This window comes from Mirounga leonina, unplaced genomic scaffold (genome assembly GCF_011800145.1).
Source record: "Mirounga leonina isolate KUSES-001 unplaced genomic scaffold, KU_Mleo_1.0 Mir_128, whole genome shotgun sequence".
NCBI lineage: Eukaryota > Metazoa > Chordata > Mammalia > Carnivora > Phocidae > Mirounga > Mirounga leonina.
The window spans coordinates 38,473,331-38,491,699 of NW_023270320.1; the positions used below are offsets into that span (position 1 = coordinate 38,473,331).

General features: G+C 38.4%; 1 protein-coding gene across 1 annotated transcript in view; it reads left to right on the forward strand.

Annotated features, from left to right (window-relative positions):
• Window positions 1–18,369, forward strand: part of CSMD1 (CUB and Sushi multiple domains 1) — a 519,075-nt gene that overhangs the window by 180,670 nt on the left and 320,036 nt on the right. The window contains exons 13-15 of the mRNA XM_035003847.1: window positions 1,022–1,213; window positions 1,689–1,815; window positions 14,146–14,348. Of these exons, the coding sequence (XP_034859738.1) occupies window positions 1,022–1,213; window positions 1,689–1,815; window positions 14,146–14,348 (522 nt within the window). The remainder of the gene's footprint in view (window positions 1–1,021; window positions 1,214–1,688; window positions 1,816–14,145; window positions 14,349–18,369) is intronic.

Here is an 18,369-nt window from a genome sequence, read left to right on the forward strand (position 1 = left end):
TCTTTCTTTCTTTCTTTCTTTCTTTCTTTCTTTCTTTCTTTCTTTCTCTTTCTCTCTTTCTCTCTCTCTCTCTTTCTCTCTCTCTTTCTCTCTTTCTTTCGGAATGGAAGAAGTCAAAATTAGATGGAAATAAATGTAAACAGACCATGTGGTACATCAAGTTTCCAGCTCTACTCTTTAGAAGGGCCAAAATTTGCATCAGAATATGAGGAGAGAAATGTTAGTGTAAGACTGTCTCCACAGATGGCCTTAAAACATTGCCTCACATAAAAGCAATATACAGCTCTCAGTTCTGCAGAAGCTAAATCTTCATTTCTGTCATGTATTTCTTTGAGTTCAAGAGCTAAGTTTGACGAAGTCATTATAGTGTTTCATTTCTGGGGTTTCCATTGTGCATGGTGTTAGCTGCCCTGTCGCCCCCTTCACTGTGCATGGTAGGAGTGTGGCAGGTGGAAATTCACAAGCCCATCTTCTATGAGTAGGAACAACTTTTTAATTTCCCAGGAACGTTAAGATCTTGGAGATTTAGAGGAAGTCGGTGTGAAGGTAGGTGGTTCTTGACTGTAGGCTAGAGTGAGCAATGGCAATAAAGACTCTGAAGAGTGTCCTGGGGACAGGCATGGCCTGTCCTTCCTTCTGGAAGGTTTGAGATTTGCAGAGAGGGGATGTGGAAGCAGGAAAACTTACAGCTCAGTGAGAGAAGGCTTGGAGGCTTGCCAGAGAATCCAGCATGCAGGTAGGCAATATGGATTAGTAGATTACAATTTGGAACTCTTAGAAAAAAGATTCTCATTATTATACAAATAGATAAGAACAAATAAAATGATCCAACCTCATGAAACAACAAATGGTTACCAAATAAAATCCAGTAGAGACCCACATTTGCTTTTCCCTTTTTAAATTCACGATCTTCTTTTTTCTTTCCACGCTTTGAGGGGCACTCGATAACGTTCTCTATTTTGTCTTTATTTGTTGCTCACTACTGTTACTTCCATTCAATCTTTCCCCTCCTTTCTCATAGGTTTTGACCTAGTAAAGTGTGAGGATCCAGGAGTCCCTAACTATGGCTATAGGATCCGGGATGAAGGCCACTTTACTGACACTGTGGTTCTGTACAGCTGTAACCCGGGCTACGCCATGCATGGCAGCGACACCCTGACCTGCCTCAGTGGCGACCGCAGGGTGTGGGACAAACCGCTGCCTTCCTGTGTAGGTGAGTTGGGCAGCCAGCTTCCATTGCTACACAAAATCATACCTAAGGGCAGGAGCTCCAGGTGCTTTGGAAGAGGACAGGATGCTTCTGCTCTCTCTCCAGTGTAGGCTCCTTATGTACTTCCAAGATATGCATGTTTTCTGGTTTTTGCTTTATGTATGAAAGAAAGACTTCCTGATACTATTTTACTGAGACTATATGCATGTAATTATTATGAGAATTGTAACATGAGTGTTTCATTGTTTTATACTCTTGACTTGAATTACATACTGGGCAATGTCTTCCCATCGGGATAACGCTGGGGAACGAGGAAAGGAAAGAAATGATGGAGACAGACGATTGTGATTTTTTTTGTTTTTTTTGGCTAGGTATATAATGTGGATGTGAGGGTTTGGGGTTTAGTTTTTAAAATAGCTAAATTGAAACCTGTGTGGGGGCCTGGAGTAAATTCCCTCAATTGTCATATCTCTTGCAGCCGAGTGTGGTGGTCAGATCCACGCCGCCACCTCTGGGCGCATCCTGTCTCCCGGCTACCCTGCTCCTTATGACAACAATCTTCACTGCACATGGATCATAGAGGCAGACCCAGGGAAGACTATCAGGTACCTGTTTTATTTTGGTTTCAGAGGATTTTAGGGTAGAGGAATGTCTTCTGTTTTTGTAGCGGCTTATTAATATAGTGCATCTATTATCATCCATGGTTGGTTTCACATTTCTGAGTCAAAGAAAAACATGTAAAGGTGTGCATAAATTTTTTTGTTGGCTCATATGCTTACTTTGGAATTCCTTTGAGAACTGATGTTAAGCCATCTATAAAAAAGAGAAAAATAAATTAAATATATCAGTTAGCTTTTGCTGCATAACAAACAGGCCCCTGAAATGTAGTTGCAGAAAACAATTATTTACCTGCCCATGACTTTGCGTGTTGCCTGGGCAGTGCTGACCTGAGCACGCTTGACAGGGTGATGGTCCAAGATGGAACCGTGCAGATCTCAGCTGCTCGGTTTGGAAGGCTGTGGCCTCTTCAGACCAGACTTCTGTTCCTTCAGTAAACTATTCATGGTGGAAGGTTTCTGGAAGCAAGAGATGACAAGGTTTTCAAACTTGGGCTTGCATTCATTTGCTAACATGCCATTTGCCAAAACAAAACTCATCAGCAGGCAAGATAAGGTTTGAAGAAATATACTCCACCCCATACTGGAAAGAAAAGCAAAGTCATACTGAAAAGGGGCTTGCATACGGGGATGGGGAGAATATGTGGTCATTTGTAATATACCAAAGTAGGTTTGAGGTAGACCAAGAAAGCATTTCAATCTAAAGTTACATATAAGGAAAACCATTTAAAAATCATAGGAAATTGTGCAAACATTTCGATAGAAAGTGTTGTATTTCAATTGATGGTTCTCAGTTATTATGGTAAATTTTTTATACCAATAAGTAAACCAACAGAAAGTAATCTTTCTAAAGCAACTTTTCCGTGTTCTAGTCAGAAGGCTGTGGCAAAAGTCATAGCACATAAATTAAAAAGTAATTTCAAAATAAGTTGTTTCTTGATTATAGTTCTTGGCGGACAAGGAGAGAGCATACAGTCCTTTGCAGTGCCTCGTAAAATCATTTTTCTATCTTCATTAATTTTTCCCTTTCATTGTAGTTGTTCTGAAATATCTGTACAAAATCTATTGTTTAAAAATTCTGTCTCACCAGTCCTAATCCCCAGGTCCCTGATCCATTCTTTCCACCTGTGTGCCATTATGCCCACAGGAGACTAAATGGCCAATTCAGCCTCAAATACATGAAGTTGAATCAAGTGGGAGGTCAAACCCAGAAACCTCTTTCTGGGGCAAATGAATGGATAGATGCATTCACAAACCACTGATTTTTGTCTTTATTCATAAAAGGCACCCTAGCAAACTTAGTAATGTATGTTAAACAGACAGAGAACCACCATACTGCGACTTTATAACTTAGTGACAGTAAAATGGAATGAAAGCCAAGGGGAGATGCATATTCTATCCCATGACACTCTGTTCCCTTCATATGATATCCATCCTCTGAAATCCACCTGCTCTCTTTCAAGTTATGACACGAACATCTTGCCGTCTTAAACTAACATGGCATAAACTATTACCACTTTCAAACCCTAAGAAAAAATGATTATTATTACTTAAGTGGAGCAAGAGAAGGAACTTAAATCATGTATATAATACAATATCTTATTTTATAATAACTAATTTAAAAATAAATCTGTGTCCTTGAGGTGCCTGGGTGGCTCAGTCTGTTAAGCATCTAACTCTTGATTTTGGCTCAGATTGTGATCTCAGGTTTGTAAGATTGAGCCCTGCATTCAGTGTGCAGTCTGCTTATCCCTCTCCCTCCCCCAGCCTGCATGTGCTCTCTCTTTTAAGTAAATAAATAAATAAATAAAATCCTTTAAAAAATAAATAAATTTGTGTCCTTAATTAAGATAAATGATTAATTAGATAATTATTGATCTATTGGGACAAGAATAAGGTATATTTGAGTAACAACCTAAGAATCTGTATTCTTTATGGAAATCAATGCAGTCATTTTTCCATTGAACTAAATAAAACTAAATATTAGTTCTTGACCTTGAATTCCTGAATGCTTGATCTGAGTATTATAAAAGCTGCTACACTAGTTTTTATTTTAAAAGATTCTAGGAATTCTTTATGATGGAGAAAATAGCTTTACATAAACAGGATATTTTTCTTTTGGGAGGATTCCAAATTTTTGTATTTTTTTTACAAGTTCCTTTGTGATTTTTCTTCCTGAGAATTAAAATGAGCACTATTCTCCTAAATGCAAACCAAGTGATGAATTTATTCTTTGCAGGTGAATCTAATACTTCATTAAAATTTTAATAAGAAAAGAGGAAAGAAAGTAGTAAGAATGAGTTGAAGTAATAAAAAATGTACACCTTTTATAGCATGAACTGGCTTTGATTTTTAACCATTAGGATTCTAGGGGGAAAGAAAAAAGACATTGGATGCACCAATCTGTTGTTCTGGGAATGTCTTATGTCTCTTCCATATCTTATACATACGAGAATTAATCTTAACAAATTTGTAAACATCTTTCTGATTTAACCTATAAAGCCCTTCCTAAATAGGAAAAGGAAAATAGGAAACTAAGAAGGAAACATCAGTATTTATAATTAATTTTCTCAACTTCATCTCAAAATGTTTCTGGTGATTTCTCTTCATTAAGAAAATATAGAATATATATAGAATATATATTTTTAGTGTGGTACTTTGGAAAAAAAAAACATACTTAAAAGTACATGATGTACAAATTTAGGCTTAAGATAGTACTAATACTCATAAAAATAGGGTCTGGTCTTAGCTTTGATATTTGTTGGCTAGTTACCAAGTCTTAGTTTTTCCACTGGTAACATAGCCAGTATTAACTACACCATTTACTTGACAATGAAGAATATATCAGTTATATAAACATGAGTCCAGGGATTAATTTACATATTAAAATTTTTTAATATAAATGTAATACATTATTATGCATTCAGACTATGATTTCTTTAATGTAAATGTTTTTCACTCTCAAAGAAGGAATAAGCAACACGATCCCAGAATTTATAAAAGGGATGGTTTCTACACACTTCAGGACCAATTCTTACTGGGCCTATTTTGATTTCACTGAAGCCCAGAGCAATTTCTGATTGCATATTGCTATAACTTTTTGTTCAAGGTAATAGAAGAACCCTAAATAGTTATTGTTATAGGGCACTTGGGTCTGGAAGAGGTTTGTAATTTTAACATATATTCTATAAAGCAGTTACCTGAGCTGAATTTAATTAAAAGTCTAACCATAAGACATTGTAGTAAATTTAGCCACATTTAGTGTTATATGTAAACATTTCTCTAAGAGACTCCCTGTATTTCATTGCTGAGCACAGTTATAATTTATATAATAAAGTTAACAGCGCTATAAACATCTTCAGCAAGCAACATTAGAGGCCACGTTTTGCATAATCGCATGTGTATATTGTTCCTTGGTTTTAATTGCTTTTCTGCAAGTGTAATTGTCTGGAAAACTCACTTTGAAAGTATTTCTGTTCCTAATCATTCACAGGAGATTGCATTTGGAGATATAGTTGAGGGGAATTCTTTTAGAAAAGCTCATGCAGTATTAGAAACATCAGAGGTACATAAAAAATTTACCAAGATTGTCAAAACTGTCCTTACACAGTCTTTTACAGAGGGTAAAATGGGGCTTGGTGGTCCTCATCTGACCCTAATGTGTCTTAGAATTGTTTCCTGGCTGTGTTGGATGGTGGAAAGAGTACAGTGAGATCTAGCTTGGAAATCTAGGGATATTTTAATGTATTTTTGACCGGACTTCAAGATCCCCATAAGAAATAGAGTCAAGAGGAAAATTGCAGACCAATAACCTCCATTCATTAGATACTTACATCCAATCTCAATGTTGAGCCTTAGCAAACATGCCAGAAACCCAAGTTGGAAGCATTTTGATGATATAGCAGTTAAGCATATGGGGCCAGAAACAGAACATCTAAGGTGTCTCCTTTCTTATTAAGAGCACAACAAGTTATACCTTTCTTTTGGAGATAATGTGAGGAAATAACCAACCAAGAGAATTTCAGCCAACAAAAAGCAAGAGACCAGTAGCGCTGCCCAGTCTGCCATGTCTTGGGCTGGCTTCCAGTCCTTAGCATGGGGCCATGGGGATAGCCACCGGGTTTAGTGTACCTCCCCAGCCACTTAGGAGACAGTGAGTGAGAGGCAGGAGAGCTGCAGACATCTCTCACTTTGCAGGATCCTGACATGCATGATTTCAGGTGTGACTATTTAACACCAGTCCTCCAACAACACAGTTGAAATTCCAGTGGAAATGTGTAGACGGTTTGGGAAGAATTGCATAAAAGACAGACTTCTCTTTCAGCTCTTCAGTTCCCATATCACTACACAAATAACAGAGGCACATCACGATCACTGGCTGACCAAGTCTTCTCTCAAAGTCCCTGGGTAGTTGAGCACTGAACATCTACTCTTCAGTTCACGCACAGACAGCAAAGCATGTTGTGGTGCCACCTTGTCTCCCGTGATAAACGCACTTGACATTTTGCATCAACAGATCATGAATAAGGGCATTGGCCAAAAAAGATGAAAGTATGGGGAAAAAATGAAAAGTGGTAACACATTGAAATTCAAGTTGAACATAGATGGGGTTATAGGAGGAGTTGGCAGTGGAAACATTGGCATTACCGATGTTTCAGAAATGAGGAGCTCCCCACAGATAGACTCTAGACACTCAACTTCCACCATTACTACTACCATTCCTGCTGCTCCAGTTTCTACTTCTGTATTCCCTATTTCTGTTAATATCCACCTTCCTCCAACTGACTGGGGATTCTAATTTTCAGTATTATCTTCTACTCTTCCTTATTTCTCCTTCCTCGGTCTCCAATATTTCCCCACGATGTCAGTGTATGTCTCACAGCATTCATCTGGTAATTACATTAAATGTCTTCATAATAAGCACTGAGAAAAAATTAGCTGCATATGAGCCAAAGCCTTGTCAGCTCTCCGTTTGTTTATCTTCCTTTCTTATTATCTGCCACTTCCAGTTCCTTACTTAACATGCTCATTACCTTCCTTATATTAATCTTTTCCCAGATGACCTTTCCAAATGCATGCTTTACCCTCCCCAATCTCTCAAACACTCCCATTGCTGATCAGCAAGCATAAGCTCCTTAACCAGAGCTGTAATACCCTCTTTGATTTGGTTTACTGTTCCTTTACAGATTTATCTCTAACTACTCATATATACGTTAGTCCCTAATCCCAGCTGTGCTATATGAGCTCTGTCTCTTGACCTCTGGTCTCCCCAATTATTCCTTATTGCCTCATCTCCAGATTCTTCCCATCTATTAGGACCCAATTAAAATGTCAACTCCTCAACAAAACTTTCATTCTTACTATCCCATCTAAAAATAACTTATTTTCTTCTCTGAACTCAGCATTTCTGTCCTACAGCAACCTTCCTTCTAAACTTACTGTCTGTGTTAATGTCATAACCATGTATCCAAGGATGGAAGGCAAAACTCTTCATATCACAAGCTCCTTTCCCGCCCACACTCATGTAATCCTCACATCTCATTAATTCCATGACTGAAGCTCCCAGATAGTGCTTGCCCACCCACCACTGACCCTTGTAATGCATGAGGCATGCTGTCTGACCATCCTGCAAGGGCTTTCTCTAGTCCACTGTTCTCACTCTAGGAAACATGTTTTATTTTATTTATCAACATTAATTTAATATGGCTGAAAAATGAAGGCATATAGAAACCTTTTGAAAATTGTAAAAAAAAAAAAAAGGCTCCCATTATCCTGCTATCTGAGTGATTGTTAGCATGATGAAATATGTCTTACATGTACTTCTTCATATTCTATAGTGTGTGTTGTTAAATATGGTCTCTCTTGTTAGTTATTTTTGTTATTTCTAATTTTCAATATTATACATAATCATATGCCAAATAGTATTGCAAGTAAACTTTTGCTTTTATTTGTAATTAATACCTTAGAATAAACAACCACAAAAAAAAATCTGGGTCAAATGGTGGAAACATTTTTACATGTTTTATTACAAATCTTTTTATGATACAAAAATCTTCCAAAAAAAGATTATTTTGCCTGCTTATTATATGTGGAATAAATTAAAGCCCATTGACAAAGTATCTATTTTTCCCTTATTTTTGAAATACTAGAAAAGTGTTACAGAAAAATAAAAAGCCTGAAAAGTAGTTTGCTGTCATCCTAGATGTGAGAGATAACAGTTAAAAATTTGGTATATATTTCTATAATTTCTCTATGCAAACATGAATATATAAAATTTTATTTATTCATTTATCTACTTACTGAATTATTTTTATAAAAATAGTATCAAGTCACATATTATTCTGGGTATTTTTTCAGTTAATAAATGTAGTCAAAGTTTTAGGTCCTTACTTATAATTCCACCTCATTCAATCACGTCACTGCATAATATTCCAATGCCTGAATGTACCAGCATTTGTTTAAACCATACCCTGTCAGAATATTTGGGTTATTTTCAATTTTTCCCTGTTATCAGCCATGCTTTGTGTGCACATTTAACTTTTTATGGCTATTACAAAATTGCTTTTAAAAAGAGTAGATATTGCCTCCAACAGTGTATGAAAAAGAAGTCTCCACATTTTCACCAAACAGTGTATGAAAAAGAAGAGTCTCCACATTTTCACCAAAACCCAACAAACTTTTAAACTTTGTCAGTTTGGCAGGGGAAAAAAAAGTCTCTACATTTTATTTGTTATATTTATTTGCAGCTTTTATTTTTTACATTTTTGACATCTATGTATTTATGTGTTTACTCATTTCTGTCTGTCTGCCTTTACTTGAATTTCCTTCCTTATTCATCTCTGCCTGACAAGACCCCTCCTGGACATCTTGAGGCAGAATTGGACACATGCCCTTCTATGCTGACCTAAAGCTTTATTTATACCTATTGAAGCTTGTGATGCTGTGCATTGCAATGTGTTTGTTTTTTTGTTTGTTTGTTTTTTCATGTGCTTGTGTCTGAAATAAGTGTGAGTTTTTTAAGTATGATACTACATTTTATTTGATTTTTAAATATTCCCTGCCAGTGGTATAGTGTCTGGCATATTGACTTTTACTATTTCTTTTATATTAAATGGCTGTTACTTTATTTGTGTTTAAATTTTGCTAGATCATATTTGTTGTTGGAGTCATGAGACATTTTCCAAATTGGCAAATTTCACAGCACCAAGGTTCATGGTTGGTTGTCTGTGGAAGCTTCTCATTAACATATAACATACATGCCTGAAACAGCACAAAGTGTCAGTGTATGGCTTGTTCACAAAGTAACACCCCGTGTAACCAGCAACCAGATAAAGAAATAGAGCATCACCAAGACACAACATGTGCCCCTTGAGCTCCTTTTGAATAATTCATTCTCAAGGATAATCACTATGGCCTTCAGATAAGTCTTGCCTAATTTGAACATTATATAAAATTGAATTATGCAGTGTGATTGGTGTTGTATCTTCCTTTCTTCAACCTTCACTCACACTGATATAGCTAGATTATTCCATTGCATTAATATACCATAACTTATTTATTCATTCTGGGTATTGATGGATGTATGGATTGTCTTTGTCCAGTTTGGATTGCCATGTTGAATATGCTTTCATGTATTATTTGGTGAATTCATGCATGTTTTCCTTTTGGATGCATACCTAGGACTAGAATGTCTGAGAAATGGCAAGTTCTATACTCAGCCTTGGTAGATTCTGCCAAAGGATCTTCCAAAGTGGTCATAGCTGACTTTACTCCCATCACCATGTAGATAAGATTTCCAGGTTTTCCACCTTCCAACTATACTTGGCATTGACTATCTTTTTCATTTTAGCCATTCTAGTGGGTACATAGTAGTTTTAATTTGCATTTCTCTTATCAAGGATAACACTTTTTTGTTTATTGGCCTTTTGAATATCCTCTTTTATGAATTGCCAGTTGAAGTCTTTTGTCCCCTTTTTTTTCCTGTACCAGAATGCCTCTTTTACTTTTTGATGTGTGTATAGTTTTTATAAATCCTGAATGCAATTATTTGCTAATTATATGTTTAACACTTACCCTTATACTCTATGGTCAGTCTTTTGGTGTCATAACGTCTTTTGATAAACATGGGTCTTAATTTCAATGAGTCAAATTTATTTTTATTCATTTTTCTTTTATAGTTAGTGGGTTTCTTACCTGTATTTAAATTGTGTTATGTCAAGTGCTTTTTGTAGTTGTTAGTATTTTGGGGTCCAGATTAAGAAATTCTGCATCTCTGAAGTTATAAAAATATTATCTTAGGTTTTCTTGCAGATTTACTTTACCTTCCACATTTATGTCTCTATTTCATCTGGAATTGACTTTTGTGTGTGTATGAAGAATATTCAGGTATTTTATTATTGCTGTTGTCATTAGTGAAAGTCAGTCTTTCTTCATTGCATGTTACAGTGCAATCTTTATCATAAACCAGATCTATACAGATATATATTTTTCTATCTTAATTACTTAATTATTTTGTAATAAATCTTGCTAACAGGTACTATAATCCTCCAGCTTTTTTCTTTGTAATATAGATTGCTATAACTATTCTTACCCTTTTGCATTTCCATATTCATTTTAGAAAGACTTGTTACATTCTACAAAAGAAATTTCTAGGACTGATTAGAATCACATTATATCAATGGATCAATTTAGGGAAAAACTTACATGATTTATAGTATTAAATTGTCTGATCCCTAACATGGTGCTTGGAATATTTATTTATTTAGATCCTATATAACTTGTTTTGATAATGCTTTGCAGTTTTCTGTGTGGAGGGCTTGCACATCTTTTGTTGGAATTATTCCCACCTACAGGATTTTTTTATATTAAGGTAAATAGTATTTTATGTCATTTTGCATTTGTGGCTGCTAGATGAAAACAACGTATATTTTTGTGTTTATCCCTTATAAATTCTCTTATTAATTCTAAGAGTTTGTAGGTTTTCAAGTTTTCTCTATGCATACAGTCATGTAATCTACAGTAATAAGAGTTTATTTTCTTTTTCCCAAGACTTAATGCTTTTGCTTATCTTATTGCAATGGCTACAATCTCCAGAATAATGTTAATCAGAAGTGGTGATATTGGGCCTCACTGTTCTATTCCCAGTCTCAGGGACTAAACTCTTAACTGTTCTTTACTTCAGTAAATATATTTTAATTATACAAAATATCTCCATGATGGAAAAAATAATAAATATTAAATTTTACCATCTAATGTTAGAAAATTTCCCTAAAATCTATAGGAAAATTATTTGAATTAATAAATAAAATTATTTATTCAGGGTAATGAAAAATCATAGTGTTTCATACTTTTTTATTCTTTTTCACTTAGCTATATTTTATGGACTTCTCTCTCTTGATAGGTAGGTAGATAGATAGATAGACCAATATATCAATATTTACTGAACTTTTAATTCCTTTGTTGTTGACCGTTTATCCTATTTTCAATTTATCACCAATTTAAATATTTTGATAAATATAGGATGTGTATTTCTATATGTTTGTCTATATTGAGCTCCTGGAGTCAATTTTGATAATCTGTATTTTCTAGAAAACAATTTCATACATAGTTCAAAGTGTATTGCCAGATTTATACCCAGAGAAATTACTTAAATTAGTTTCCTCCTTTTCTTCATTAGTTTTTATTTTTATCAAAAAGTACTACAAGCACACAGTATAAAAGTAATTCTAAGTGACGGTTACATAAGTAGTTCATAATTCTACAGTGATAGTTATTCCCTATATCACCTTAAATTCTGGAATTGATAGACAGTGTGAATTTTGCATTTAATAAGCATAATGTGTCCCAAGTAGCATTAGTGAATATCAGTGAACACCTAGACACATTCTAGTAAGACTGAAGGACACCAAAGGCAAACAGCCAAAGAAAGAAAGGCATAGGGGCACCTGGGTGGCTCAGTTGGTTAAGCAACTGCCTTTGGCTCAGGTCATGATCCCAGGACCCTGGGATAGAGCCCCACATCTGTCTCCTTGCTCAGTGGGGAGCTGAGCAAGTAGCTTCTCCCTCTCCCTCTCCCTGCTACTCCTGCTTGTATTCTCTCTCTCTGTCAAATAAATAAATAAAAAGTCTTAAAAAAACTTAAAAAGAAAGAAAGACATATATTAATTAGCCTAATAAAAGACATCTTTTTATAGATAAAAGACATCTTTTTAATACAGACTAAACGGAGATCTTTGAAGAACTAAAGGAAAATAAACATTGATCTGGAATTCTATACTCAAACTATCTCCATTCCTTACTACAGATACCTGTTATGCAATTAAAATTAACACACAAAATAGGACCATATTTTGTTTAGGGGTATATATTCACCAGGAATATATGACAGTTAGGAACTTTTATTCAGCAAAGAACATAATTAAATACACACATGACTGAATTATGTGGAGACATTGGAAACTGCACAGTACACTTCTTATAACTCTTTATGATCCTTAGATCAAACAGATAACAAATTAGTAAGCTTATAGAAGATTTGAGCCATGCAATTATAGGACTTATTTTTAAAAGATATTCAACTTCCGATTAGAACCTGCACATTCTGTTCAAGCAAATATGAAACATAAACATGATCACATACTGGGAACAAACTGTAGATAAATACACAGAATCACTATCTTTTATGCCCCATATGCCGACCAAAATGGGATAGAAATAGAAATGTATAGCAAAAAAGTAATGTAGGGGAGGAAAACACTCCCTTTCTTCCCTTGTAGCTCCTTGGGCTGGTCTCATGATGAAACGGACATAAGGCAGATGAACAGGAGAAAAACCACATTTAATTCACATGTACAGAAACCCCACTGGAATTGTGAGACTCAAAGAACTGCCTAGAGCAGGCACTTTTTACAGTTTTTGTACAAGGAGATAAGAAATTCGTGAAGAATTGACAAGGCAATGAAGTTTGGACTTGGGGTGGTAAATTAGTGAGGAAGTCACTAGCTTCCACGTCATGCTGAATGTAAAAAGCAACTTGAGCATGGCAGGAGCGCAGACAACGCCAAAATGACATCTCTTAGGCAAGTAGCGTTAAATGTACAAATTAGGTCTATATATTGCCTGGGGATATATATGCAGACGGCAATGAAAATTACAGAAATGTAAATGGGAACACGATCCGTGAACATTTGAGAACGTGGATCGAGAGGAAGAACAGATGAGTAAGTGGAAGGAAGGGCAGTGTGGCTGCGTCTGTAAGATTTTATTTTTGGAGATCCGAAGCTCGGGGGGCCGCGCGTGAGCGTGGGGGGTGGTGGGCACAGGGCGCTGCCTCCCGTGCTTTCCTTACCAAACACATTTCACGCGAAACGCTTTAAAATAGGCCGCGCAGCTCATACTTTCTGCGAGGTGAGATAGCTACTTTCTTGGAATACATAGTGTGCACAGAAGAAATTATTGGGATCCATGTCCTGTTCTTCCTCGGTCATTTATTATGCTTTTTATCGCTTCCCCGACGACTTTGTGCAATAAGCGGTGGAGGAGAAACTGGAAAGCGAGGCGGTCAGGAAAGCCTGGTCTGCGCGGGCATCTTAGGGGCGCACCCGGGAGGCGCCCACAGCCCGGCCGCGCCTCCGCCTCCAAGAGCGAGCTTTCCAGACGCAGAGACGCTTGCGCCGCTCCGGAAAGGGTCTCTGAATCTGATCGAAGTAGATTAAAATGCTATCAAGAAGGGGGTTCATATGACAGTTCTGCCCTTGTGTTGGCGTTCCAAGTACTGCATCTTTCTGAGAGTAAACTCGATGAAAGAAACGCAGCCTGAGATCAGAGGGTCCAGGTGCAAGTACCAGATCCCTGAGCGGGACACCGCCTTGGCAAGGATGCTTCTCTTGGCACGCATGCTGCACCTAGTGGGGCGCGTCGAGGACCACACGGACCCCGCCTAAAAGTCGGGCTTGGATTGGCTTAAGACAAAGCGATGTCAGACTCACCTTTGGTTTGGGAGCCTGAGAAAGCTTTCGATCATACAAAGAACGGGCAATCGCAAAAGGAATTGTTTGGGTCCCTAAAGACGCAGCTCAGCACAGAGCTCGGCAGGCCCTGTATCCTGCACAGGCGGCAGCCATTCTCACCTGCACCAGGGGATGGTGTCTCGGAGGCTTGATCGCCTCCTCCCTCTTTGGCAGGTGGCACCAGGCACACTTCGGTGGGGTTTGGCCGGACGCCGTGAGCGCGTGTGCATTCACGTTTGTGCCCACGGTGCTCTGGTGGCGAGGGGAGCCCTCTTGTGAGTAAGCGTACAAGCTGTGCTCTCTCCCACAGCCTGCACTTCATCGTGTTCGACACAGAGACGGCCCACGACATCCTGAAGGTGTGGGACGGCCCGGTGGACAGCGACATCCTGCTCAAGGAGTGGAGCGGCTCCATGCTCCCCGAGGACATCCACAGCACCTTCAGCTCGCTCACCCTGCAGTTCGACAGTGACTTCTTCATCAGCAAGTCGGGCTTCTCCATTCAGTTCTCAAGTAGGTGGCGGCTGTGGTCTCGTTTGTCTGCGGGGCACCTGTGTGTTCTTAGGCCTCCCCCTTCATGGAGGTCGTTGCTTTTGAGCATGATGTGACATTCGGAAAATGCAGATCAAGAGAAAGGTTCGTTTTCAGACGTGCTGTCCCTGATCAGGTAGGGTGAGATAACACATCTCCTTGGTTATATGAAAACATAGACGTATAATTTTAAAGGCTTCAGTTAACTAGCAAAATGTGGGCCCAAGACAGATGTGGGTCTCTACCTGAATGTGAAATTTGTCTCCGGTGCCCCCACAAACCTGCACCATTGCCAGACCCCCTAATTACCCCACTCAGTGCTATGAAGTCTTTGTGCAATGGAGCTGCTAATCAGACACACGGAGTGTCTACCATCAACTACCCTGCAGAGACGTGCCCTGCATTTCCCCCTCCTTTGGGCCAAGGTTTCAAGTAGTTCACATGATGGAGTAATCCCTGCAGGATCGCCCACGGGACCCCTCATTTGCACATTGGAGCTCTTACCCCCTGAAGGAGAGGTTCCACCTTTGCTGTCTGGCCCACTTTTTAATGAGCGGTTTCCCAAGAAGGAAGGAGTGGAGATATTTTGTGGGAGCTCATCCTCTCAGTACCCTTCACATTGCACCATATAGAGATGTCATATAATTCAGTGGTGTGCAGGGTCAACCATGGTCATAAAACTAGTGAAATGTGCACATAAACATATTCTGACTCAACTATCTCTTGGCAGGTCACTGGTGAGCCGTATTTAGGATTTACGTAAGAAAATGGACTTAGCGCAGTTTAATGCTTTAAAAGGTTGCTAATAAAAATGAGATTATCGTCTGCACAATTTTTTATCTCTGGTTTCATTGTGCTTCCAGCTCAGTAATTTGCAAACATGTGCTAAATTTTTCACTGGTCTGTGGTAAAAATATTTGAGATGAGTTTGTTCCAGCTAACTTGGTTTGGGGGAAAACGTCCCTTTATTCCAAGATTTTTGCTCTTTTTATCTTCAGAAATGGTGGTGAGTAGATAGTAGATGTGTGATTTACTGTCCTGGTAAATTTACAGTCCTGGTAAATGTCCTGATTTACTGTCCTTATTTGGCAAAACAAAAAAGTTGGCAACACTCTGAGGTTGTGTTTGTTTCTCTCTCCTACCCATTATATCCTTTCCTGGCCTTTGTTATTATTTTTTAAATAGATAATTATTTAGAGCAGGTTTAGGTTCACAGCAAAATTGAAAGGAAGGCACAGAAATTTCCCATCTGCCCTCCCCTCCACGCACAGCGTCCCCCACTATCAGCTTCCCCACCAGATGGTGCATTTGCTGTAATTGATGGTGACATGACATCATCACCCAGAGCCATAGTTCACATTGGGGTTCACTCTTGGCAGTTGACATTCTGTGGATTTAGAAAAATGTATAATGACATGCGTCCACCATTATAGTATCATACAGAGTAGTTTCACTGCCTAAAAATCCTCTATGTTTTGACTGTTCATCCCTCCCCTGTACCCTCAACCCCTGGCAATCACAGATCCACGTACTGTCTCCAGAGTTTTGCTTTTCTCAGAATGTCATAGAGTTGAAGTCACATAGTATGTAGCTTTTTCAGACTGGCTTCTTTTACTTGGTGATATGCATTTAAGGTTCCTCTGTGTCTTTTCACCTCTTTTTAGTGATGGATAACTCATTTCTTTTTAGTGATGGAAAATATTTCATTGTCCGGATGGACCACAGTTTATTTATCCATTCACCTACTGAAGGGCATCTTGGTTACTTACAGGTTTTAGCAATTGTGAATAAAGCTGCTATAAACATTCTTGTGCAGGATTTTGTGTGAATGTAAGTTTTCAGTTCATTTGGGCAAATACCAAGGAGCATGATTGCTGGATTGTAGAGAAACGGGGTGTATAGTTTTGTTACTGGCCTTTTAAAAATTTTCCCTTTTTTTAAATTCTTACAGAACCCAGAAACTACTTATTTTTCTATGTTCCTTCATGATTTCCCTCTCTTCAAAAGACAACTTTCTACTTTGTTTGGTTTTTTTTAAAGGCCCTTTATTACAGTTATTTGAGAATCATAGATATTTTGATTCTCCTCATATGATTAATACCTTGATGTTTAAGAAATGATCAACATGAACATATCCATTAAAATTCCTACAGAAATGAAACTTGCTTAATTTTTTTTAAATTCAGTATTCCAAATGTTCTAGTTTGAACCATGTGAAGTTGTCATCTTTGTAGGTAAAAATATTTGACAATTGGCAATTTCATATGGTTTGACAAGACCTTGTACAAGAACTTTCCCTCCCCATTTCTAGCTAATAAGTCCGGAGTCTGGTATGCTTTGGAAAATTCCATGTTAGGGGCAAAAATATACTGCTGACTCTGAGGCTCTTTTGTGAATGGGTTTCTACAAGGTTGTCTTTAAAACTCTACAAAAAGGGGGAAAAAAAAATACAAAAACTTTGGCATAATTTAGAAAAGTTTATCCGGGCGCCTGGGTAGCTCAGTTGGTTAAGCAACTGCCTTCAGCTCAGGTCATGATCCCAGAGTCCTGGGATCGAGTCCCACATCGGGCTCCCTGCTCAGTGGGGAGCCTGCTTCTCCCTCTGACCCTTTCCCTTCTCATGCTGTTTCTCTCTCTCTCTCTCTCTCTCTCATAAATAAATAAATAAAATCTTAAAAAAAAAAAAAAAGTTTATCCTGGACCCTGAGTAAGGAAATGTGGGTTTCTATCTTAACCTCTGAAGATTTGTGACTGACCTTCTATCTCTGCCCTTATTGGTTTATTTGTGAATTGAAGATACTGCACCAATTTCTAAGGACATTTGCATTTCTAAAACTCTATATTCTGTGTTGTACTTTTTCCCTTTGCCTTTTTAGATTATTCTCTACCATTTCTCAAGCACTTTCTGACCCTAGAAATGAACTAGGTCTTCTGTACTGTTTGGATTCATCCAATGGGGAACTCTGGTGGGACATGAGAGATACAGGGAGCAAAATGGGGTCATGGTTCCCATATACCCTGTTCCCTCCCTGCTGGTTTCCCCAGGTTGGCTATGTCCCTCAGTCAGAGCTCAATGCTTTTCTCAAGAAGCCATGTCCATCCATGTTCTTTTCCAGTTCTTATAACCAATTCCCAGTAACCACACTTCTACCTGGGATTAACCTTTTAAAGAAACCCTCTTAAATAATCCTATTAGTGGGGCGCCTGGGTGGCTCAGTCATTAAACGTCTGCCTTCGGCTCAGGTCATGATGCCAGGGTCCTGGGATCGAGCCCTGCGTTGGGCTCCTGGCTCAGCGGGGAGCCTGCTTCTCCCTCTCCCACTCCCCCTGCTTGTGTTCCCTCTCTCGCTGTGTCTCACTCTGTCAAATAAATAAATAAAATCTTAAAAAAAAAAAATAATCCTATTAGAAGTGTGCCGCATGTTTTATGTTGGATCCTGAATAATACAATTCTATAAGCAACATTGGCAAGCATATGAAATGGTCAAGAGTGTGTTCCACTCTCTCCGTTATTAACACAAATCCCATTTCTCATTTTTCTAAGTGAAATTATATCCAGTTCAAGCTCCCATGCATTAAGGTAGTTGAGAAGCCCTATGTCAGCTGACTTCACAGAGCTCCCTCCCAGTTTTGGAGTGTGTGGGAAGTAGGGATTATTCCATAGGGTAAGTAGGGAAGGACTAGGTCCTCTCTGCTCTTGGTCGTTACCCCCACTCTTGCCTCCCCACACGGTTCTGGTCTGTTTGGGTGCCATTGCTCTTGGCAGCCACACTTACTGTCTCACACGGCTCTGTCCGTGTACCACAGGCTGGAACACAGACAGTTGTCCTGCCGTCTCCACAGCCAGGATGCTCCATGAACCACACAGCAAAGTCTGCCACTTCCAGGACACCAGTAGGAGTGGGACACTGGGACACGAGCCTCTGTGTGTCTGAGAACTTGACGAAAAGTTGACTCTTAGGTCTAGGGTTACTAACTTGTCAGATTTTGTCCAGGACTTGTC